Source organism: Leptinotarsa decemlineata, unplaced genomic scaffold (assembly GCF_025532065.1).
Source record: "Leptinotarsa decemlineata unplaced genomic scaffold, Ldec_3_MD MMD2_tig00026328_RagTag_RagTag, whole genome shotgun sequence".
In the NCBI taxonomy this organism is placed as follows: domain Eukaryota; kingdom Metazoa; phylum Arthropoda; class Insecta; order Coleoptera; family Chrysomelidae; genus Leptinotarsa; species Leptinotarsa decemlineata.
Genome location: NW_027412688.1, coordinates 30,594,273 through 30,618,895, shown reverse-complemented (window position 1 = coordinate 30,618,895; position 24,623 = coordinate 30,594,273). Strand labels below are relative to the sequence as shown.

At 35.0% G+C, this 24,623-nt stretch overlaps 1 protein-coding gene across 1 annotated transcript; it reads right to left on the bottom strand.

The window, feature by feature from the left end:
- Positions 1-528: 528 nt before the first annotated feature.
- On the bottom strand, positions 529-24,189 carry LOC111502239 (uncharacterized). Its single transcript, XM_074182246.1, has 14 exons — positions 23,994-24,189; positions 23,743-23,939; positions 20,422-20,646; positions 14,154-14,741; positions 9,132-9,359; positions 8,768-9,043; positions 8,434-8,709; positions 8,103-8,375; positions 7,794-8,044; positions 7,249-7,735; positions 6,901-7,160; positions 6,568-6,843; positions 5,909-6,509; positions 529-771 (listed from the first exon to the last, which is right to left on the bottom strand). The coding sequence occupies exons 3-9, from the start codon at positions 20,527-20,529 to the stop codon at positions 7,895-7,897; spliced, it is 1,899 nt and encodes a 632-aa protein (XP_074038347.1). The 5' UTR covers positions 20,530-20,646; positions 23,743-23,939; positions 23,994-24,189; the 3' UTR covers positions 529-771; positions 5,909-6,509; positions 6,568-6,843; positions 6,901-7,160; positions 7,249-7,735; positions 7,794-7,894.
- Positions 24,190-24,623: the final 434 nt, after the last annotated feature.

Sequence of the window (24,623 nt, the reverse complement as noted above, 5' to 3'; positions counted from 1 at the left end):
TTCTGCAATTTCAGTTATTTTCATCAAACATTTTGAAGGACAAAGTTGTTTATTTTGACGAGATCCACCACATACTTAGTTTTTGTAATGTTCTCAGCAATTCTTTACTTGAAAAAGGTGTGGAAATTAGGTTTTTTATGAAAAGTAACAGAAGTAACTGTCAAAAAAGTTAGAGCAATTTGAAATAAATAATACCAGTGTATGCAGCGCTTTCTAGATGTCACATAAAATTTGATACGAAATTATGATTTACCACGTCCAAAAATCTCGGGTACCACGTTTGTTGCGGATATCCTATTTTTTAAAAACGAACAAATAAAATAAATTTCAACACCGTGTATCTCCGATACGAAACATTTCCAGTCACCAGTCACAATTTTATTTAGACTTTTCTCTTACGATTGTCTGAGGAATACGTCACCTGAATATTCCAACATACTGATGTAACACCCTGTATGAAAATACTCAAGCCCTTTGGACAAACTATAAACCCATTTTGTTCAATTGTTACGTTAGCAGATTCTCTCTTTGTTGGTCAGTAGAAGAGCAGAAATTCACAAATTCTTTGAGGCATGCAAATTTAAAACAAAATGAATTATTCTGAAGTTTTATTCAATAGCTATTCATGTAATATTCCAAAGGAGATTCAACACAAGCAGCCTTCAACATTTTCAGATCGTCCTCCACATAGTCGCAGGCACTGTAGGCTACTAGATGGTGTATGGAGATGGAGTCATGTTCAAGGGCTTCAGCAGGAGTAATGAGTTTTGACTGAAATTGAAAAATTTCCATAAGTTTCCAGTTAATTGACCCAATTAATAATAATATTTATAAAAATTGACTTCATTTTACGTGGCGGAGTTTAGCAAAGCGCTATTTTCCCAATCAACAACGGTTAAAAAAAAGAAACATTACAAAAATAAATGGTAATTTCAGAACAATAATAAAATGAAATACAAATGTTTATATTTGGATCAGTGTTGACTGAGCAATTCAGTTTTAAGTTTACTTTTGAAAAGTTAATTGACTCAATTAATGACAACGTAGTACTTGGAATTTCATTATATTCAATTCCAACTCTGGATTTTTCTGATCTGAGATTTCTCTTCAATTTTTTATTTCAGAATTTCTGTAGTTTCAGATTTCTTTTCAATTTTAGAAAAATAATCAATCAAAAGTGAAAACTATTGAGGAGAGATACATACGTAGTTACGAAAAATATATCTCTTTCAACTACCTACACAGTAGGGTATGGTAAACGTCTGTCGGAAAACAACTACTTCCCCGGTTAATGCCACGCTGGATATTGAATTCTATCCGAAAGATATTTTTGCAAGGTTCCTCACAGAGGCTAGTCTTGCAGATGTTTCATCCAGCAGAAATCCATGGTGATTCAAGTAGCTCCCCTGCAGACCTCCGTCTCCCGTCAGTACAGAAAAGATTCTACCCAGATAGCAAAGTGTCAAGGACTCGAATATTTTCAACACGGCCGCTACATATATATGAAACTTTCGTCAGATATAATTCAATGTCCAGCGAGGCATTAGCCGGGGAAGTAGTGTGAACAATAATCAAATTCTGCCACAAGAATCGCTCGTGGAAGAATGGTATTTGAAGATCAAGGTTAGAATCTAAACATTAAAAATACTTCATTTATCACTTCAAAAATTCAATGAACTTAATCGAAGTTGTATCAAACCAAATATGTCCACAAACACGCAGTTCCAAACATCTGCGAATCGCACTCCACAGATCATTTGTTATATGAACAGAATCATCCGTGAATTGATCTGAAACCGAGGAATGTTGATTTCTGAGAGGTACTCAGCATGGTTTTCGTGTTCCCTTTGTGATTTGTTCAGTCGTACTTGCATGGATTCATACTTCAGAAAAAAATCACTGATGTACTTTAGAGTACTTTGACTTGATAACCGGCTCATATTCAAGTAGGCTATTTTTGAGGACATTTCGAGGTAAAACTCCATAGAAATATACAGTGTCATCCCCAAAGTATGTACCATATGGAAAACATATTTATTAAGGGTTTTTCGACAAAATCTTATTATTGATAAAAGTTTGTGCATCACCTAAAACTGAACATGCATCAACAAAATACAGTACACACACGTAATATACGAGGAGCCTTCAAATATTTGATTTTGAGACAAGAGTAAAGAGTAATTTGAAAAATACATCCAGATTTGGAATCATGACCATCCAAGCAGAGTTTTATTTTTTCACCCATTTTTTTTAAGGGGACTACGAAAAAAATTTTTTGTCAAAACGATGAATAGCTTGTAGTATCACGAATTACACAACTATGGTGTTAAAAATGGTCAAGTTTTTTGGAGAGTAAAATAATTTTGAAAGTTTTTGGTGCAAAGATATTTTAATTTTTTTGTTAGCACCGAAAATTACTCAAAATTATACTGTATTGTAACAGTAAGAACATAATATTCAATAATATCAAATCACAAAACATCAAATTAAAATAAGTATTTTGGAACAAACTGATTATCTGGAGATTTTCTTGTCTAAAATATTTCTCCAAAATATCTTATTATCTGGAGATTTTCTTGTCTAAAATAATTCTCCGAAATAATCTCCAGAAAATCAAAGTTTGTTGAAAATTATTTTACTCTTCAAAAAAATTGACTGTGGTTAATTAACACCATAGTTGTGTAATTTGTAATATTGCAGACTTTCACAATGGACCATCGTATACAGGATCTGTCTATTTATCGTTTTACCAAATGTTTTATTCGTAGTCCCTATTAAAAAAAATTATAAAGAAATAAAACTCCACTTGGATGGCCATGACTCCAAATCTTGATGTATTTTTCAATGCTGAACAACTTTTCTGGATAATATATTCTAGGATTTTCCAAAATAAGAGTACTTCACTCCTGTCTCAAAATCAAATATTTGAAGGCTCCTTGTATTTCGTTGGTGCATGTTTAGTTTCAGGAGATGCACAAACTTTTATCAGAAATAACTTCTTGTCGAAAACCCCTCAATAAATAAGTTTTCCATATAGTGCATACTTTGGGGATGACATTTATATTCTAGTTTTATGAAAAAGCTCTTTTTTGTGCCTGATATTTATGACCTTAGATATTCTTGTGAACAGAAATATATATATATATATATAAATATATATATATATATACATATATATATATATATATATATATATATATATATATATATATATATATATATATATATATATATATATATATATTCTGCGTCGTAAAACAAAATTTTCACGTGTCAGCGGTCTCTGTACTGAATCGTTTTGAAATAGAAAGTGACGGCCCTGATTTTCAAAGATTTAAAATACTCTTTTCTGAGTAAATCGTGTCTCCAAATTTCAATTATTTTCAAACAATTTTTAAAGGCAATCATTTTGGAAATTATGAAAACATAGTAATCTAAATAATTAATAAAGAAGAAATGAAACTTTGTATGTTTTTTGCCACTTTTATGTAGTATGATTTACTACCACGTAGTAAAGGCTACATCCATCAATTTACATTCTGAATAAGGTTTCAAATGCTAGCACAAAATTACTTTTAATATAGAGAAGTTGAACATATGAAATACTGAAAAATTCATACACTTTCAATTATACATGTTTCTGATCAATTTTTTAATAGTTGCTGATGGTGAGCAGGAGAGTGGAAGCTATCCCCAGTGGTTGAATCCACAGTTGTTACCGTAACCACAGTTTTTAAATATATACTTGAGAAAACGGTGATATATTTACTAGGTGAGTTCGTTAGCAACTGTAAAATTATTGCAAGAAGCATTTTGTTCATTGCTCAAAAATGACGGTAATACGATCGTTTCAATATTCTCTAATACTCAATTCCGGAACATACAACTGGATGAACATAATTTTCTATGTCTAAACTCAGAAACTGAAAGCACATCTGCTCAGAAAACAATAAGAATAAAAAAAATAATATTCACTCCAAGATAAAATGCTGGTGTATCACTTTTATCTTTAAATTCATTTAGTAAAATCCCCCATGGGCGCCACTGGCAGGATAAATTGATATTTTGTACAACAAAAATTCCTTCTAATACATGGAACAAGCTTCATTCATTTCGAAAAATATCCAAAATCATACATATGGGTTCATCCTGGAATTTTAGCACTCGGCATTTCAAAAATCAGGAGCTCTTGGGCATATGGATACAAAATGGATACAAAAATGATCCAAATATTAGAATGTCATTGGAAAACACCCTTTTTTGAAGCAAATTTGTACATCAAGTGGCTATTCTAAATGACTCAGACACGATTTACCCATAAAACAAGAACTCATATTATTTCCAAATTATTTTCGAATGGAATTGGCCGATACTTGATGAAAATCCATAACTAACATATTCAAAATACACTTCATTGTGAGATCTTCACTACACCATTTTACAAAAACGCAACACGTGTTTCGCCATACAATGGCTTCTTCGGACACGCCCGAAGAAGCCATTTTATGGCGAAACACGTGTTGCGATTTTGTAAAATCGTTTGCTGAAAATTTCAAAATGTAGTGTATTTTGAATATTTTCAAATTGATGAGCAAAATTATATTTTATCAAATAACTAGTTTCCGTGAAATTCGATTGAAAAAATCTTTTATCCGCTGGCCGCCCTGATGAAAATGAATAGACATGGAAAAATTATTTTGCCATTCAGAATCATTACAGTGGATCATAGTTGAAACGGGCATGAAAATTTCCGCAAATTCCACATTGTGATTTATAATTGTTTCTTGAGTCAAAAAATTCAAAAATGAACATTTTCAAAATTTGAAATTGATTTTTGGGAAAGAAAGTTTTTGGCTTTCTACTACTCCATCTTGGTACGAAAAAATGTAGGAATCTTCCAAAGAGAGGAAGGAAGTAATCAATTTGAAAATAAGTAACTCTATACATGGATGTGTAGATCATGCAAAGAAGCAACTTCCAGACACAAACTGTAAAAAAGTTCCTTCTGAAACAGCTACTTTCATATAAACATTGAATTACTCGAAAGAAAAAAATCTTTCGGAACAAATACACTTATATGAACACTGAATTATAGAGAAGATACTTTTCTCTACTGTTTGTATTCCAAACAATCGTTATGGAATAAAATCAGATATCATTCACATGAGTCCTACTTTAAATGAACAAATTGCACTTACATGGAACACTGTCATCCTCACTGGTAGACATCGATGTTTCGTCGTAAGACACTTGCCCCAAGGCCTTTCAGTACCAATCTGGATAACATTATAGAAAATACACACAATTCATTCATGAATGTCGATTTTTTATGTCACGGAATAAGTTTGATCTACTTATGTCATCGATGGCATCGTAATGACATTCATCCACATGATATAATGTAATATAATGAGATTGATGGATATGGAAGTGACCAAAAAGTAGAATATGCAAAAATGTTCATCTCCACTAGAACTGCGTCACTGTTCAGTTGTAAAATAATACGGAACCACGATCCGTCAATTGAAAAGATGCTCAAACTTCCATCTTCAAAAACCATTTACCAATATCGAATCATATTCTGACACACATAATATTTTAGTTGTTATCACTTATGTGAAAAATTTGTTGACACATTTTGATTGAACATATTTAATGTTCATCAAAGGAATGTTCAGAAGGGGTCAAATACTACTTATTAAGGAATAGATAACTAAGTCATCGTTCATTAGTGAAACAATAAAAGACCCTGGTCCAGATGATTCACATAACTATTTACAAAAATCGAACATGGCGTTCAATGGCGTTCTATTATATCATTCGAAACGACGCCTTCCGGAACAATAAAATTTCTGTTCTACTTTCAGTTCAAATAATATTTCCAATTCAAAATGATGTGAATAGTTACCTGGTATATGTCCAACATTTTTCAATAATATCTATGAATATTTTCTGGTCAGCTTGTTCAGCTATCAGTTTCTCTTCCTTCAGACCAGTTAATACTCCCAAATCTACAAAATCGTCAAGGGATTCAATTTCATGGCGCACGGTCTCCTCTAAGATTCCACCCGTCAGCTCTTCCTGTTCCTGACATGTATGCAGTCTTCAGGTTAGCTTCTGTGTGCAAACGGAAGAACTGCGATATCTTGCTTCCATAGTCGTGCATGTATTTTGTGGACAACCCTTAAGCATTGATGATATACCGAATTTGTTTGTACTCAGAAGTCCCTGGGTATGAATGCACACCCAGATATAACCCAGTATGACTTCAGGTGCTATGTAGAATCAAGTTTGGACTTATGCTAACCTGTTTTCCTCGTTTACCAGTATGCATGATCGAGCATCACATTGTTGTGTTCCACGTGACCAAGGGCTGCAAGTGAACTTCAAATCTGCGATTTTTTTTGGGGTGATGGCATAGTGCGTTTGCTCTGGAAAATCAGATTCCCGGCTCTTTTTTTCAACCAAGTTGAGCGTTTTTTCATCCTTATCATCCTGGGGATCCCTTTCTACAAGAAGACTAGACTTGTTGAATTGAATCATTTTAGGTGACATATTTCTACCCACCGACGATGGCCCTATGTCGTCATGGTCATCTTCACTGTCTGAAATTGAATCCAGTATCTCGTTCATCGGCGAGGTACCATGGACTGTCACCTCTTGTTGGAAATCATGAGAGTAACAGTCAGTAAATCGTTCAAACGTCGTTGAGCGTTGCAGGTGAACTTCTAATCTGCGATTTTTAATTACTGAGATAATTGGCATAGTTCGTTTGCTCCGAAGAAGTAAATTCTTGGACCAGGATAAGCGATTATTGAGTCTCATCATCCTGAGATACGCTTCCTGCAGGAAAATTTGATTTGTTACATTGAATTTTTTTTGTGAGATATCTCTACCTACCGACGATGGCTCTTCACTGTTTGGTATTGAATTTACTTTTTCGTTCACCAGCGAGGTATTACAGAGTTTCACCTCTTGAATATTATAGGACTAACAGTCAGTAAATTGTTCGAACGTCACCAAGAGCTGTAAGAGAACTTCAGATCTGCGATTTTTCATTTCTGACATATTGGCATGTCTCGTTTGCTCTGAAGAAGTAGATTTTCGAGACATTTTTCTAACCAGGTTAAGCGATTGTTAATCCTCATCTTCCTGGGAACCTGAAAAAAAAACTATGAGTACTTCTGAAGCAAATGTATTGAAAGTTTTCAAAAATGAATATTTCAGTTGAACGCAACAACTACTCACCAAAGGATATTCACACTGTCCTTGGAGTTTTTGCTGATGGACGTTATTATTCTCAGTGGACTGTGCAGGTAATGGACAAATTTTCAAAGACAAGCAGCCTCCAACATCTGCAAATTTTCGCATTCACTGTAGCCTACTAGATGGTCCATTGAGATGAAGTAATGGTCAAGAGCTTCAGCTGTAGTAATGTGTTCAACGCACCGACGATGGCTCTTTGTCGTCATCGTCATGTTCACTGTCTGAAATAAAATCCACTATCTCGCACTATCTCGTTCACCGGCGAGGTATCGCGAACTGTTACCTCTCGTTGGATATCATAGGGGTAACAGTCAGTAAATTGTTCAAACATCGTCGAGGGCTGCAGGTGAACTTCAGGTCTGCGATATTTTTTCATTGAGATAATTGGCATAGTTCGTTTGCTCTGGAGAAGTAGATTTTTGGGCCAGGTTGAGCGATTATTGATTCTCATCACCCTGAGATACGCTTCCTACAGAAAAAATTGATTTATTGAATTGAATCATTTTATGTGAGACATCTCTACACACCGACGATGGCTCTTTTTCGTCATCTTCACTGTCCGAGGTATGACAGACTGTTACCTCTATTTGAATATTATAGAAGTAACAGTTAGTAAATTGTTCGAACATCACCGAGGGCTGAAAATTAACTTTAGATTTGCGATTTTTCTTTTTTGAGATAATGGCATAGTGTCTTTGCTCTGGAAAATCAGATTCCCGGGCCTTTTTTCAAACCAGGTTGAGCGGTTTTTGATCCTCATCATCCTTGGAATCGCTTTCTACAAAAAGAATGGACTTGTTGAATTGAATCATCCCTTGTGACATATTTCTACTCACCGACGACGGCTCTTCGTCATCATCATCATCTTCACTATCTGAAATCAAATCCACTATCTCGTTCACTGGCGCGGTATCACGAACTGTTACCTCTTGTTGGATATCATAAGGGTAGCAGTCAGTAAATTGTTCAAACGTTGTCGAGGGCTGCAGGTGAACTTCAGATCTGCGGTTTTTCTTCATTGAAATGATTGGCATAGTTCGTTTGCTCTGAAGTACATTCTTGGGCCAGATTGAGCGGTTATTGATCCTCATCATCCTGAGATACGCTTCCTGCAGAAAGAATTGATTTGTTAAATTGAATTATTTCAAGTGAGATATTTCTACCCACCGAAGATGCATTTTTTTCGTCATCGTCATCTTCACTATCTGAAATCAAATCCACTATCTCGTTTACCGGCGAGGTTTCACGAACTGTTACCTCTTGTTGGACATCATAGGGGTAACAGTTAATACATTTTTCCGATGCCATTGAGGGCTGCAGGTGGCTTTCAGATCTGCGATTTTTCTTCATTGACATAATCGGCATAGTTTGTTTGCTCTGAAGAAGTAGATTTTTGGGCCAGGTTGAGTGGTTATTGATTCTCATCATCCTGAAATACGCTTCCTGCAGAAAGAATTGATTTGTTAAATTGGATCGTTTTATGTAAAATATTTCTACCCACCGACGATGGCTGTTTGTCGTCATCGTCACTGTCTGAAATTGAATTCACTTTCTCATCCACCGGCGAGGTACTACAGACTGTCACCTCTTGCTGAATATTATAGGGGTAACAGTCAGTAAATTGTTCGAACGTCACTGAGGGCTGCAAGAGAACTTTATATTTGCTATTTTCCTTTTTCAAGATATTGGCATGGTTCGTTTGGTCTGGAGAAGTAGATTCTCGAGCCCTTTTTTTAACCAGGTTGAGCGGTTGTTGATCCTCATTATCTTGAGGCACCTGAAAAAAAAACTATGAGTACTCCTGAAGCAAATGTATTGAAAGTTTTCAAAAATAAAGTTCACAATTGAACGCAACAACTACTCACCAAAGGATATTCACAGTTTCCTTGGAGTTTTTGCTGATGGCCCTCAGTGACGTTATAATTCTCAGAGGACTCTCCGGGTGATGGACAATTTCTCAAGGGAATTTTAGTGCAAGCAGCCTCCAACGTCTGCAAATTTTCTTCTACATAGTCGCAATCACTGTAGTTCACTAAATGGTCCATAGAGATGAAGTCATGGTCAAGAGCTTCAGCTGGAGTAATGCGTTTTGACTGAAATTGAAAAATATCCATAAGTGTCCAGTGAAATATCATTACATTTCATCCCAACTTAAGAGTTTTTCTTCAATTCCAGAACGACGAGTGCTGGTTTTACAGAAAAGCTGCTCTTTTTTGTGTTCACATCGATATGGCCCTGATATTTTTGTGAAGAGATGTATACGACATATTCTACATCGCTAAACATAATTTTCACCTACAGAGATTGAGGCTACTGATTTTTATAAGATTATTTTCGAAATCCTCATGAATTGTGTCACATATTGTTTTTTACAACAATACTTTCGAAAATTATAAAAATGAAGCTATCTAAATAAATTTTGATAAGCTACTATAAAACCACACGGCTACTTTGAACAAGTTAACCAAATGAAATACTGAAAACATCATCAACTTGCAAATATGCAAGCTTCTGAACTATTTGTCAATAGTCTTACTGTGGAAAAGATCCCTACTAATATTATTATCCGTACTAGCCCTACTAATATTATAAATGCGAATGTAAGTTTGTTTGTTACGGTTTCACGCGAAAACTACTTAACCGATCATCATGAAATTTTGTACACACATTCTTGGAGGTATAAGAAGTAACATAGAATACTTTTTATTTGAAAAAGTATTTTTCATGTAAGATTAGAAAATTGTTTGTCAAAAAAATTTCAAAATCTAGCTACTTTAACGTCATCTAGCATTCCAGTTATGAAGTTCCAACCCTTAGTACCGTATTACCGTCGCACTGTATTATTCACAGTCACGACAATATCCGATCCAATCCAATTGACTATAGTTTCAGCTGCTTGGTATTTTTCTATATTTATTCTTCTGTCACCCGCGAGCAAAGCCGCGGGTAAACGCTAATCTATTTATAAAGCTGATTTACAGAATAACATATTATCACTAATCAAATTTTGTGACTACACGATCTACAAGTTGGAGATGACAGTAGAAATTCAGTTGTCAGACTCACTGATTAGGAAAATAGCTGATTCTGCATCATTGACCAAAATTCTGATAAGAGTTTTTTGGAATTCATTAGGTGATACGTCTCGTGGCACCCAAGAGAACATCCCATTTCCATAAGCTGTTGTCACAGTTCAGTCTATAGGTATTGATACTACAATTATATACAAGGATTTTTTCGAAAATGCGATCATTTGAATATTTGGTTGGAATATTCGCTGATACTCCATTTTGGAACATACAAAAGAATAAAGATAGTTTTTCATGCCTCAACTCATGAATAATATTCACATCAAGAAAGAGTGATGGCATATCACTATTATCTTCGAAGAAATTATTTTCTGATGAACAACTTTGCTTCAGGAGAGAACACTCCACTGAGTTACAGTCGAAAACACCATCCAAGAGCGTAATACCAATAAAAAAGTGCATATTCTATTACTTGACATTTCGAAGGCCTTCGACCGTGTTTGCCGTGTGAAGATATCTATGTACGCTGATGACACGGCTCTTCTCTCATCTTCCATGGGTCGGGAGCTCGGTGTCGTCTACATGCAACGTGCATTGGACGACCTCCAGCGCGGGTACCTCGATTGAAAGATTCAGGCGATAACCATGGAAAGATTGCTATCTTCTCCGGCCAGAAAAGTGAGAATCTCTGGAAGGGAGATTGACTGGCAAGCGCGGGTAAAGTACCTAGGCCGTCTAACAGACCGTAGGCTCACTTGGAACCCGCACATTATGTACTTCAAATCTAGGATCGAGGGTCGGATTGCAAGTCTGTACCCTCTGATTAACAGAAAATCAAAAATGAGCTTGAAAAACCAGATAACCGTCTACAACACGATGTTCAAGCCTGTCATCATGTATGCTTCAGGCGTCTGGGGACAAGAGGCGGCAGTCCATCCAGTCGAGGAATCGGCGAGTTTTTGAAGGTGCGGAAACTCACGAAAACCCGTTAGTTAGGGAAGCTATAGGCTATGCTGTAGGCGACCCCTTCCGATATAGAAGGCTCCGACACTCTGTCGAATGAGGCCCTAATGTCCCCCGTTAACGAACGAATAGCTTTTTCATCCATTCCACCCCAGCCAGGTAGAGGTATCTCGTAAAGAGCGATACTGATGTCTGAGGACTCCATACCGTCATCCCCTCAGTCATGAACCCATTTGTCCTTCTTCGACAAAAATCAGCCAAACGGGTAAGGGAGCTGGGCTCCATCCCGATTGAACTTAAGACGTTGGTCAGAAATTATCTTATTTGCAAATTGATTAACAACCTTATTATTGGGTGAAAGAGGCTTTGGCTTCATATTTTTCCATCTTTATATATGAAGCTGTACTATATATAACTGGATATATAAAGAACATTATTTTGGGATTGCAGTCAGATTCTGGGCGTTATTCTAAGAAAACTCTTTGTTTTTGTCAATCTTTCGGTAGTGCTTACCACCTTCCTCAGGACAACTGAAATATATTCATTAACAATATGTTTTTATATCACAAACGGAACTTCTTACTAACGTGAGATTGAGAAAGAAAATAAGTATCTCTACAAAACATAAAACATTTCTTTTCTGATGGAAGTGACTGAGAGTGACAATAATTTTAAGGAGGAAAATTTTTATTAGAATAATAATACCTTATAATAATACACATACACATACGTGGGAAATCATAATTTAATATTAATTTTCATGTAACATCTAGAGGGCGCTGCGTACATTGTCATTATTCATTTCAAATTGCACCAAATTTTTGAGAGTAAACTTTTTGTACTTGTACCAAAAGTTTATATTTTTACTTGAAAAAGGTGTGCGATTTAGGTTTTTTCATGAGTACGCAGCGTTTTCTAGATGTTACATGAAAATCAATATGAAATTAGGATTTTCTACTTCAAAAACCCCGGACCTGTATAACATATAACCCATTTTTTGCAAAGTTATTTTTGAAAGACTAACAGAAAATATCAATTTCATCACCCTGTATTTCCAGAACGAAACATTCTCAGACATAAAGTTTTTTCTTGAAAATGTCTCAGGAATACCTCATTTGTATATTTTCACAAACTTATGTTACACCCTGTATATACCACAAATATACTGTCCTAAAATCCTGTAAATGTTATCTGATTCGATTTCATAACGAATATTTGCAGTACAAAATGGATAGAAAAAAGTGTATTTGTATAATTCAATGTCCATATGAAAGTAGTTGTTTCGAGAGGACTTTTTCTTCTAGTTTTTGCCGGTAATAGCCAGCTAGTTGCAATTTAGAGTAATTGAAAAAAAAACGAGCATGAAAACTTCCGAAAATTCTACATTGTGATCTATAATTGTATCTTGAATCCAAAAATTCAAAAATACACATGGCGTTACATTTCTGAATTTGGACTAATCTAAATTTGTACTTCAGAGGGGTGTTTCAAACGAGTCAAATGCTATGCTCGGGAAACTAGAACTAAATCAGGGTCCAGTAGTAGAGAAAATATGGGGCCACGATCCAATTCAAAAACCATTCACATATATCAAATCGCATTCTGACATACATATTATTTAAGATGTTATGACTTATCTGAAAGATAAGCAAACCTGCCATCGGATGCCTGCTTCTACGTAACCCCGCTGGATACGGGAATGACAAAATCACTTGTGGTTCTGCTATTCCCTAACTGAATGGTATCCCAAAGGTGGCCTAATCCTAAAGTGTATGTATCCGCGCCGAGAGGATGAATAAAACTGAGCCTATCAGCTGTCTCTACGGAACCTTCGAGATACAGGGCGCCCTCTTGTCGTAGCATCACCTTGTCACGGTAATGCGGGGCTCTGCCGTGATTGACCTTCTTTTCCTAGCTACTCGTGGGACTTTTATGGACATGGTAAACTTATTCTTTCTGACGCTGAGTCTATAGAGGAGATGGATGTCGAGTTTATGACTCCAATTGACCTCCCTGCAAATTGTATTCAAGAGCTGGAGCTTGTCAACTCCTGATCCAATAACTGAACCTAAAAAGATGGTTTGATGGTGCAGCCAGGAAACGTCTCCAAAAGAGCGGGGTAACTTATAAAACCGCCTTGCACCAAATTCTTGATCGGCGTACGCAGAATCTGTCTCAGGTGGAGGCACAAACTCAACATGAGCAGGTTTGCAAACTTTTGCGCTCAAGTAATGATTCACCAAAACCAGAGGCGAAAAAGCCCTGAACGGTTGAATCTAAGGCATCATCAAGTTTAGCTGACGTGCAAAAACCGTCATATGGGAAGGTTGTCGCGGGTATCAAGGTGGATATCTTACACCTTGACTATCCGACTACCTCATTAACGATTAAACAGCAGACCATATACTTTGTGCCTACCCCGCTGGGTTTTTAGAGTTCGGCAGAGCCGTACTCTTACCATCTGACCTGAAAGACCACCAACCATACAAACTAATCGGCTTCGTTAAGAAGCTGGGTCGAGTGTGAGCCACAATGAACCCTTGCGAGTTACCGTGGAGGGTCGAATAGACCCACTAACTTTGAATCCAACCTAACCTATCTGAAAGATTCGTTAACACCTTGTATGTGAAGTGAATTTGTTCATAAAAGGGATATACAAAATGGTGGAATACTATTTGCTCAGGTAACAAGAACTGAGTCATCGTTCATTACTGAAAAAACTGAGAGACCACGATCCAGATGATTCACGTAACTAGTTACAAAAGTCGTATATACCTATGACTTTCTAGTATATCAACCGAAACAATACCCTTTGAAACAAAAAAACAAAAAAAAATAGCTGTTTTAATTTCAGATCGAAGAAATAATTCAAATCAAAATGATGCAAATATTTACCTGTTCCATAGCCAACATTTTCTTGACGATGTCTATGAACATTTTTTGGTCGGCTTGTTCGGCGGCTAGGTCAATTCCCTTCCAGCTAGTTAATGCTCCAAAATGTATTATTTCGTCAAGGGATTCAATTTCGTGACGCAAGTTCTCCTTAGGGTTTTCACCCGTCAGTTCTATATTTTCCTCATATGTATTCAATCTCCAAGCAGGAGAGCTGGCTTTCGTGTCCAAACAAAAAAACTGTGAAGTCTTGCTGCCAAAGTCTAACATTCCTTTTGTGGGCAATCCTTGGGCCTCAATAATATACCGGAGTTGGGTATACTCTGAAACCCCTGGGTACAAGGGCACACCCAAATATAACTCGGCCAGTATGCAACCCAACGACCACATGTCAATTGCTTCACAAAATGGGAGGCCCAGTATGACTTCGGGGGCCCTGTAAAAACGAGTTTGGATATATGCTATCCCGTTTTCCTCGTTTGTATACAATGAGCTCCCGAAGTCGATGACTTTTATCCGATTGGGCAGTCCTACAGGGTCAACCAGCATTATATTGTCTGGTTTCAGATCGGTATGTATGATGCCCAATTGCTGAAAATGAAAGGGAATGGTTACTGTAATCAATTCGGGAACATTTAATTTCTGAAACAAACCAAATTCCAACTTTTATGATAGGATCGACATATGATTGTTATGAAGGTGTCCAATAGGTTTCTGATATGGTACATGTAGATAATATTTGTTTGTTTCTCACATCTAGTGAGTGCAGATCTATTTTTTCTATAGGGAAAAGTGAATGAGGAAAAAACGTATTTCCGTTGGTTTGACATCTATAGTCTATTTCAAAAGAGTGTAGAGTAATAAAATCTCATTAAGTATTCAAAAGCGCTACAGGGTGATCCGTCAATAAATTCTGTCACTTCCCTAGTCCGCATTGCAAAATTATGTCGTTTCATAAAGAGCAGGTAGGTATCACCCTGTTTTAAGGGATTTGTCCATTGTTATCGACGGATAAATACTGAGCCAGAGGCGCGCTAGTGGGATAATTGCCAAAAGAATATGCATTCATAAAAATTATATTAAAGGAAATAAAAATTTAATACAGCAGAACAGTGTTATTAAAAAAATATAAAATGTAACAATAAAATATATACGAACCGAAATCGGGAAATACTCACAAACACACACGAACGAACTTTACGTATTGAAACACTTGTGGGGACTTTAAATCAATTTATTCACAAAAACGACAAGAACTTTACTGGATACGTTATTACAATTTGACACTTGAACAATGCTAAAACTGTGAACTTCCCTTAACGTTTAACAACACTCTATTTATACCCTAATTGAATGTTCTAGAGATTACTAGGTACAATTTTCGAGAACCTTCCGAGAAAATAATTATTCAGACTACCCTTAATTCTAAACCCTAACCTAAGCAAAAGTGTCACTGTCACTGATACACTGGTCTCTGTCCAGATTGCTTATCCCGCTACAGTATATTTACAATTCAATTAAATTATTCTACATCAGTATAGTCTTCATCCGAAGAACTGTCATCATCCCCTGGTGTTATAATTATAGGGTCAACCACCTGATCGACCAAGTTGTCCAGTTCCCACATTTTATCTTCCTCTTTTAAAACATGCTGGATTGCTTTTTGCCAGTTTTCTGATGTGATTTCCATAATGGCTTGATCAAACAATACCTTGACATCTTTCATTTTAAATGTGGTATTGTGCCTTGCAACATATCCTTTAACTTGTGCCCATATAAGTTCTATAGGATTTAATTCGCAATGATATGGCGGTAGGCGCAGCACAGCTACTTTATACTTTTCTGCTACATCTTCTACGGCATATTTCATGAAGCGAGATTTATGTTGTTTTACTATGGCTAGTAGTTCCTTCTTTACTGAATTCGTCTCAAACTGAATACCTTTATTTGACAGCCAGTTAATAATTTCTTGCTTTCTCCAAGCTGAAGTTGGTACCTTCTCTAAGCGCCTTGAATGGTAGCTTGCATTATCCATAACCACGACCGAATCAGCTGAAAGAAATTTTAACATTTCCCCGAAGTAGTCTTCGAAGACATCCGAATTCATGTCCTCATGATAATCTCCCGTCCGGCACGACTCAAAGCTTAACAAACCTTCTTTTAAAAATCCGTCTTCGCTTCCAATGTGAGCAATTATAAGCCTCTTCCCTTTTCCCGAAGGCACTTCAATACCCGTCGAAAGGCCTTCTATGAAAGCTTGGCGAGAACTTGTTATATTTTTATCTTGCCACATTTTTTTGACTATATAACCTTCGTTTATCCACGTCTCATCAAGATAAAAAATTTTCTTTTGCTCTCTGCGGTACTGCTTTATAGTTGTCAAATATTTTCGTCTCCAGCAAACAATTTCATCACTTTCCAGTAATAGTGCCTTTCGATTGTGCTTTTCCCAGGCAAAATTCATACTTTTTAAAGTTTTCCATAAAAGTTTTCTGGATATCAAAGGAATATCGTTATCTTGGCTTATCTCGATAAATATTTTTTCAAGAGTGGGTATTTCCTTTTTAAAATAAAACGAATGAACTTTTCTTCGAATGTCACATTTGGTGTCTTCATCTAAGATTTTTATTGGTCTTCCTGATTTTCTCTTGCATGGACTTACCTGGCCTGATATCTTTCTTTCTCGCAATAATTTAAAAATCGTGGACTGTCCAATTCCAGTCATTCGGGCACATCGCTCAACACTTTCTTGCACAGACAAACTAGGGTGATCGTGTTTTATGCAATCATATACATTTAAAATCATAACTTTTTCGCAAACAGATAGCGGAGAATTTTTTACACTTCTTTTCTTTGGAGTAAATGTCCCCATTTTATAACTTTTTCACTATTTCTATATCACAATATCACTGTACGTTTAATTGGTGTAGTAACAATTACTATTATAACTCGAATGTTTAAGACACCATTACAATATATTTAAACCCTTTTTCTTAATTACCTGGGTTTAATAGGTATTGCATGATTGGTGGGCAGGGTCAAAAAGGGATTATTATAATGACATGGCACCTCGGAACTAAGTGTTAACCCTTTTTTGAGAAATCATGCTCAAGTATATGAACCCAAATTGCATATTAAATAAGTTTACAAGAACCACCAAAATTAATCTTAATCTTTTTTTAAGAAATTTTACTTACCTAAATACATGTAGGTACTTAGTTTTAGACCAAATTACTTCCCAAAAATGGCCTTTTATTATTATCTATGTCTGTAATTTTTAATTTACTTTAATTATTAAGTTTAATAATCCTAAGATTTGCCTACGCCCATGGACGACAACGAAATTCAGGCAAATTTTATAACACTTCATGATTTATTACTCTACACTCTTTTGAAATAGACTATAACATAATATGTGCGATTGAAGTATTGATTGATTCAAATAATTCCCAAGGATATGACTTAATCTGAAACGATTTCATGATTTTTTGAAGCAAATTCAACTATATTCAACATCAATTATACAGGGTGTTAAATAAGTATGTACCATAAATTCAACAGACGATTTTTTAGGTAATTTTAAGACGAAATGTTGATTTAAACATGGGTCCGCAAATCCTTCGTTCTCAAGATAAAAATTAAAAAAAGTTATTCGTAAATATCTTAAACATCCTTCATTTAATTTTGTTGTAATTTGGCAATGGTATTTATAACATTGAGGAGCTAATTTAGCCCGAACGTGATTCAATTTATTAAGTCCAGTGGCGTCTCGAGCAAGATTTGAACGAATATTTTTGACTTGAAAATGTACGTCACTGACTTTTGTGGAATTTTTATTATTTCTTTTAATTTAGCATTTAAAAATGCAACTTTTTTGTGTCTTGAATTTTTTTCGTATCATGCTTAGTTTTTAAGAAAAAAAAGTCGGCCTAATTGCATATACCTGGACCTCACAAGGAAAAATATTAGGAATTGAATGTTTCTTTTCAAAATTATTATTTTTACAATTTTTCATTACTAATTACTATTATGTTCCTAATTGCATGAAGAAAGCTCTCAGAATAATATTTAACTCTGGTTATAGAAATCATTGTCAACCACTGTTTTTAAATTGGGAATGATACCGTTAACCACATCATTTTTCTGCAATGTTCCCATACAAATTCATAAAAAATCAACATCATTAATTAAGCAATCAGATCTTCATGGCTATGATATCGGACATTGTAATAAAATTTAAAGAAATCGTTCTCCTTTGAGTAAATTACAAAAAAACACTCTGGATTTCAACCTCTCTCTACAACTATATTTTCGATAACTTTAAAATTCTTAGTATGTATGTCCAAACTCAAAAAAAAATAATAAAAAATTATCTTTTGAGTTTTTGCTTTTATTCTGTCAAAAAATACAAGAATCATTTCAAACGTTTATAATAACACACTCAATTTTGTTTTTATATTTGTGTTTCTTTTTTGTTTTTATACTATTTCAATTGTTCAACTGACCATTCATTTCATGCTATTTTTTGACTTTGACTCATTATTAAGATAGTGAATATCCATCAATCAATTGAGATGATGAACTCAGTTCGAAAAATAATATTGTTCTGGAAGAAAGTCAGGAAAAACAAAAATGGTGGTTTGAAACGTTGCGTCAATTAATTGTGACGATGAATTCAGATTGAAAAATAATATTCTTTGAATAGAAGGTTAGAAAAAACAAAAGCGGCGGTTTAAAATGTTGCGTCAATCAATTGGTATAATGAATCCAGCTTGAGAAATAATATTATTCTGAAAAGAAGTCAGAAAAATAAAAAATTATGGTTCAAGGTATCGCGTCAATCAGTTGAGACGATGAATCCAGTTTGAAAAATAACAGCTTTTGGTCAAAAAGGTTAGAAACAACAAAAACGGCGGTTTGAAATGCTGCGTCAATGATCTGGTACAATGAATCCAGCTTGAGAAATAATATTATTCTGGAAAAAAGTCAGGAAAAACAAAAATGGGAGTTGAGTCAAAATGTTGCGTCAATCAGGTGAAATGATGAATTCAGTTTGAAAAATAATATTGTATTGAAAAAATGATTGATTGAATGAAAAAAGTGGTTCAAAATGTTGCGTCAATTAGTTTTATGGATTAGTTAATATGTTTTTTTTTTTAACAAAAAGTAAGAAACAACGATGACAGTGGTTTGAAATGTTGCGTCAAACAGTTGGAAAGTGACTTTTAGTTCAAAAAATAAAATCGTTTGGAGAAATGGCAGAAAAAACAGTAACGGCGGTCTGAAATGCTGCGTCTATCAAGTGGTGCGGTGAATCCAGCTCAAGAAATAATATCGTTTTTGAAAAATGTCGGAAAAAACAAAAATGGTGTTTCAAAGTATTGCGTCAATCAGTTGAGACGATGAATTCAGTTTGGAAAAAGTCAGATTAAATGAAAACGGTGATTCAAAATAATGCGTCAATTATTTTTATGATTGAGTTCATATGGTTTTTTACAAAAAGTAAGAAACAACGACAATAGTCATTTAAATGTTGCGTCAATCAGTTGGAATAAAGATTCCAAATCGAAAAATAATATCGTTTAAAAAAACCATAACGGAGGTATGAAATGTTGCGTACATCAATTAGTACGATGAAATCAGCTTAAGAAATAATACTGTTCTCAAGAAATGTCAGAAAAAACGCAAATGATATTTCGAAATATCGCGTCAATCAGTTGAGACGATGAATTCATTTCGAAAAATAATATTGTTTCGAATAAAAGTCAAATCAAATGAAAATGGTGGTTCAAAATATTGCGTAAATTAGTTTTATGGTTTGGTTGACATGGTTTTTAAACAAAAAGTAAGAAACAGTTGAAACGATGATTCCAGTTTGAACAATAATATCGTTTCAAAAGAAGGCCAGAAAAAACAAAAACGGCGGTTTGAAATGTTGCGTCAATGAATTGGTACGATGAATCTAGCTCAAGAAATAATATTGTTCTGGAAAAAAGTCAGAAAAAACAAAAATGGTGTTTCAAAATGTTGCATCAATTAGTTGAGATGATGAATCCAGCTTGAGAAATAATATATTTCCGGAAAGTTGTTTCGAAAACATGTCAGTAAAAACAAAAATGGTGGTTTAAAATGTTACATCAATCAGTTGGAAAACGGAGATTCTTCTGAAAACATGTCAAGAAAACATAAATGGTGGTTTGGAATGTTGCGTCAATCAGTTTAACTCACTCAGTATTGTTTTGAATTTTTTTTATGAATTAATGAGACTCACCTTAAGTTTCAACAAAGCTGTCAGAAGCTGCTTCAGAATGGGCCTAATGTCTTTGCATGTCATAGAGCCAGCATTTTCCAGGAATTCCAAGAGACTCTTACCCAGCATTTCAAAGACGATACATGTGTGAGGCCCGTGTTTGAAAAATTCCAGCACTTTGACGATGTTGTATTCATCTGGATCCTCGGACTTCAACTGCGAGAGAACACTATATTCTCGTTGACCCTGAAAGTAAAAAACAACCTCTTCTTCTTCTTCTTCTATTAAATTTTAGTCCCAGCTTCCAAATGGCTCTATTATGACCAGTGCTCCTCCTATCAGAATTGATAGGAGCTTTGTCGGGGGGGCGCAGCTGCCTTGCTTGCAGCAATGCTGCCACCCCTTTTTTATCAAAATTTTTCATTATATAAAAAAACACTCAATATTTTTTGGGCACTTCAAGACTTTTACACATAATTAACTCATTTATTTGGTAAAATCCAGTCTCCACGTGGACATCCGGTCCACCCCGGCCTCCAACCGGCGTGAATGGGAGTGCTCTTTCTCTTCAACACTTATAGACTGTTCACAAAAATGTTTAATTCAATGATGGCACGTTCTATGACGGCAGACATTCACATTACAAACTGAGTTTCGTCCCCAACAATGCCGTCCGCGTGCCTTCTTTGTGGACGGTCGCTGTCGGCACGTCCGTCCACCACCACATCAGAAACGAAACTCAAAAAAAACAACCTCATATTGAGATGCTCACTGAACTGCTATAGAATGCCCACGTTGAAAATGCAAGGATGCCTGTTTTCCAGGGGCACCTAAATAAATGATATAATAAAATTGGAATTTTAGTATTTGGTGATTTAGTCTACAATTTGAGCTGAACAGAAAATGAGAATAGATCATAATCACCATCAAATCACAATGATAACTAATACCTTCATCAGAAATTAGACATTCGACTTGAAAATCAATATGATTGTATCACTGGAACTACAGAAAAAACAAAAAACCCATACTGATCTTTTGAAAATAGTGTTATTTCCAATTCAACATCATCCAAATATTCAGTGTGGTCCACCGAGTATGCAACAAATGGGACACTTTTTTATTATCGATTTCTCAGAAAATTGTATTCTTGACAAAAGTTGGTGCAAATTAAAGTGTATTTGTAAAATTTACTTGAATTTGTATTTTTTAGGTGACCGTCAACTTCATGTTTGTTGCAACGATATTTAACAGAACTCTATAATAAAACAAATACTCTTTTTAACGAGGCAAATACTTTACTAAGTCTAATGTTCGTATGAATGAACTGTCAAAATTTATCTCTGTATGTCCACCTTCTCTTTCGATGCATCTAATTGTTCGCTCATAAAATTCGTTTATTGTAGATCGCAACACATTAACGGTAATATTTCTGCAATGAACTCGTATTGTAGTTTCGAACTCATCAACATTAATAAAGGGGCTATCTCTGTAGACTTTTGGTTTTAAGTATCCCCATAAGAAATAATCTAGAGGAGTAAGGTCTGGAGAACGAGGAGGCCATCAAGGATCGGTATTTCGTCCTAACCATTTATTACGAAATGACCTATTCAGCCACTGAGAAACATTTCTAGTAGAATGGGAAGGACATCCATCATGTTGGAACCATAACTTTTGCCGTTCTTCTAATACCATATCATCCAAAAACTCTATTATCACATCAAACGTTTGTTTTCTGATAGTATTGATTTTTGTTGTCAATAATAAAATTTGGGTTGACATCTGACCACCATCTGCAATTTTGTGATGATAGAACCCCATTTGTTCTAAAAGTAGATTCATCTCCAAACAGAATACATCGATGAAAATCTCGTTGTTCTTCTATTTCACTCTGAATCCACATGGAAAAATCATATCTCATATCATGGTCTCTTTCTTGAAATGTACAAATGAATGTAGGTTGGTAAGCACACATTTTTTTATGTCGGTATAATCACTAATTTCTTGGGTGGATCTTCTAGGATTTTCTACTTCCTGAAGTACGTCAAGCTGGTTTTCTTCTGTGCATACAGGTTTCGTACGCTCCGTATAATGTTTATATTCTAGTGAGCCTGTCTGTTTGAAATTCTTTAAAATTCTACTTACACTTGAATAGCAAATTTGTTTGTCTGGATGCCGCTCGTTGAAAATATTTGCAGCGTTAATAATACTGGGCGAGGCATTTTTAATTAAGGACAAATATGAAAACGTTTTACAGGCAAGTTTAAAGAAGTCACACTATCAAACTACAGTATTGTTTTAGGGCATATGTGTTTTTTCTCTTCAACAGATTTCTATATTTTCTAAAATAATGGTACTTTACTCATGAATGAAATTTATATATTTGTCAAAAAGCCATTTCAGGTACACTTGGTATAGTTTTGGAACATGCACCAACTTTTGTCAGGAATAACATTTTCTGAGAAATCGATAATGAAAAAGTTTCCTATTTGCTGCAGACTAAGTGGACCACACTGTATATTATCAGTAAATGAATGAATAAATTGTGTATTCCCACACACGGGCATGACTTTGTGGATAATAACCATTTATTCGCATTTCATCATTATTTATTTACGAAATTTATATATTTCTTGCCAATGAATATTATTTTCATTTTCATCATCACTATTATCGTCTCTGGCAGCAGATGATTACCTTTTTGGGTATTTTCAAATGGGGACAGTAGTTATTCTGAATGGATATTATGTTTGTTATGGGAACACCAAAAACTACTTAACTAATTCAAAAAATTCGTTCACCTGCAGGCTAAATTATCAACGAATACAATTAGCTGAATTTTGATTTTGAAAAAATTGAAAAATTCTACGAAAATTAAGATAATGTAATGTGACCGGGTGGCTTTTGAACACCACACCGCCGCCTGGCTCTACGCAAATCTGGTATAATCGAGTTGCGGGATAAACGTCTACAAATAAGTTGCTAATAGCATGCTAATATGAAGTCAAGAGAAATATCTTCATTTGCCGTAAAACAGATTTTCAATGTAGATTATTGTGTACGATTTCGAAATAGAGACAAAAATTATTTCATCTGATGAATCAATTTTGAATTGTTAAGAGATTGCATTGATATCTACTGAATGATATCTTGAGTACTAAATGTTTAGTTTTGAGCAACTACGTTTTCATTTATGACTGAAACTGATAGATGCTACCTAGTGTAAACTTCAGCTGTTTTCAAATTTTACGACATTCTAATTTTTTATTTCTTCTAAGTTTAATATTTTTTTTCATCAAAGATGTTTTCGATTCCTAAAATAGTTCGAATGGTTCAACTCACCAGTTCAGGCTGACCACTAGTATATCTTAATACTTTGACAGCGACCAACTGTGAAGTACTAGTCTGGGTACATTGTAACACGTGTCCAAATGTACCACTTCCAAGAGAACTGATGACTTGGTACGAATTGGTCGTGGAAAGCAGCAATTCTCCCCTTCTGAACCGCACGTGTTCTTCATCAGAACTGCCGGCAGACCCTGAAAAAAAAGTCTGTTCAACAACTATTACGGAAGCAATATAGGATTTGAAACCTCCATCAAATCTTCATAACCTATGAAGTCGCCTATGGTTTGTCTGGACTAACAGAGGCCTACTGGCAAAATATTAGCCAGCTGAAATTTTTAAACTCATATTTTCATTCGATATGACAAAGTTTCTGCCTCCCAACACTTGATTTTGCTGAATTAGCTCACACTGATAATTTACTCGAATGGTCAAAGTATGCACCATATGGGAAAGTGATTTATTAGGAGTTTTTTGACGGAAAGTTATTCTTGGGGAAAGTAAAACACATGTAATATACGAGGAGTCTTCAAATATTCGATTTTGAAACAGGAGTAAAGTATTCTTATTTTGAAAAATCTAGGGAAATGTTATGAGTTTTATTTTTTTGCCAATTTTTTTAAAATGGGGACTACGAAAAAAAATTTGCTGAAACGATAAATAGAGAGCATCCTGTATACGACGGTTCATTTCAAAAGCTTGCAATATTACAAATTTCACAATTATGGTGTTAACCACGGGCAATTTTGGAAAGTGAAATAATTTTCAAAATTTTTGGTGCAAAGTTATTTTAATTTTTGTTACCACCAAAATTCACTTAAAATTGTGACAAGAACTCAATATTCAATAATATCAAATCACAAAATATCGAAAAGAAA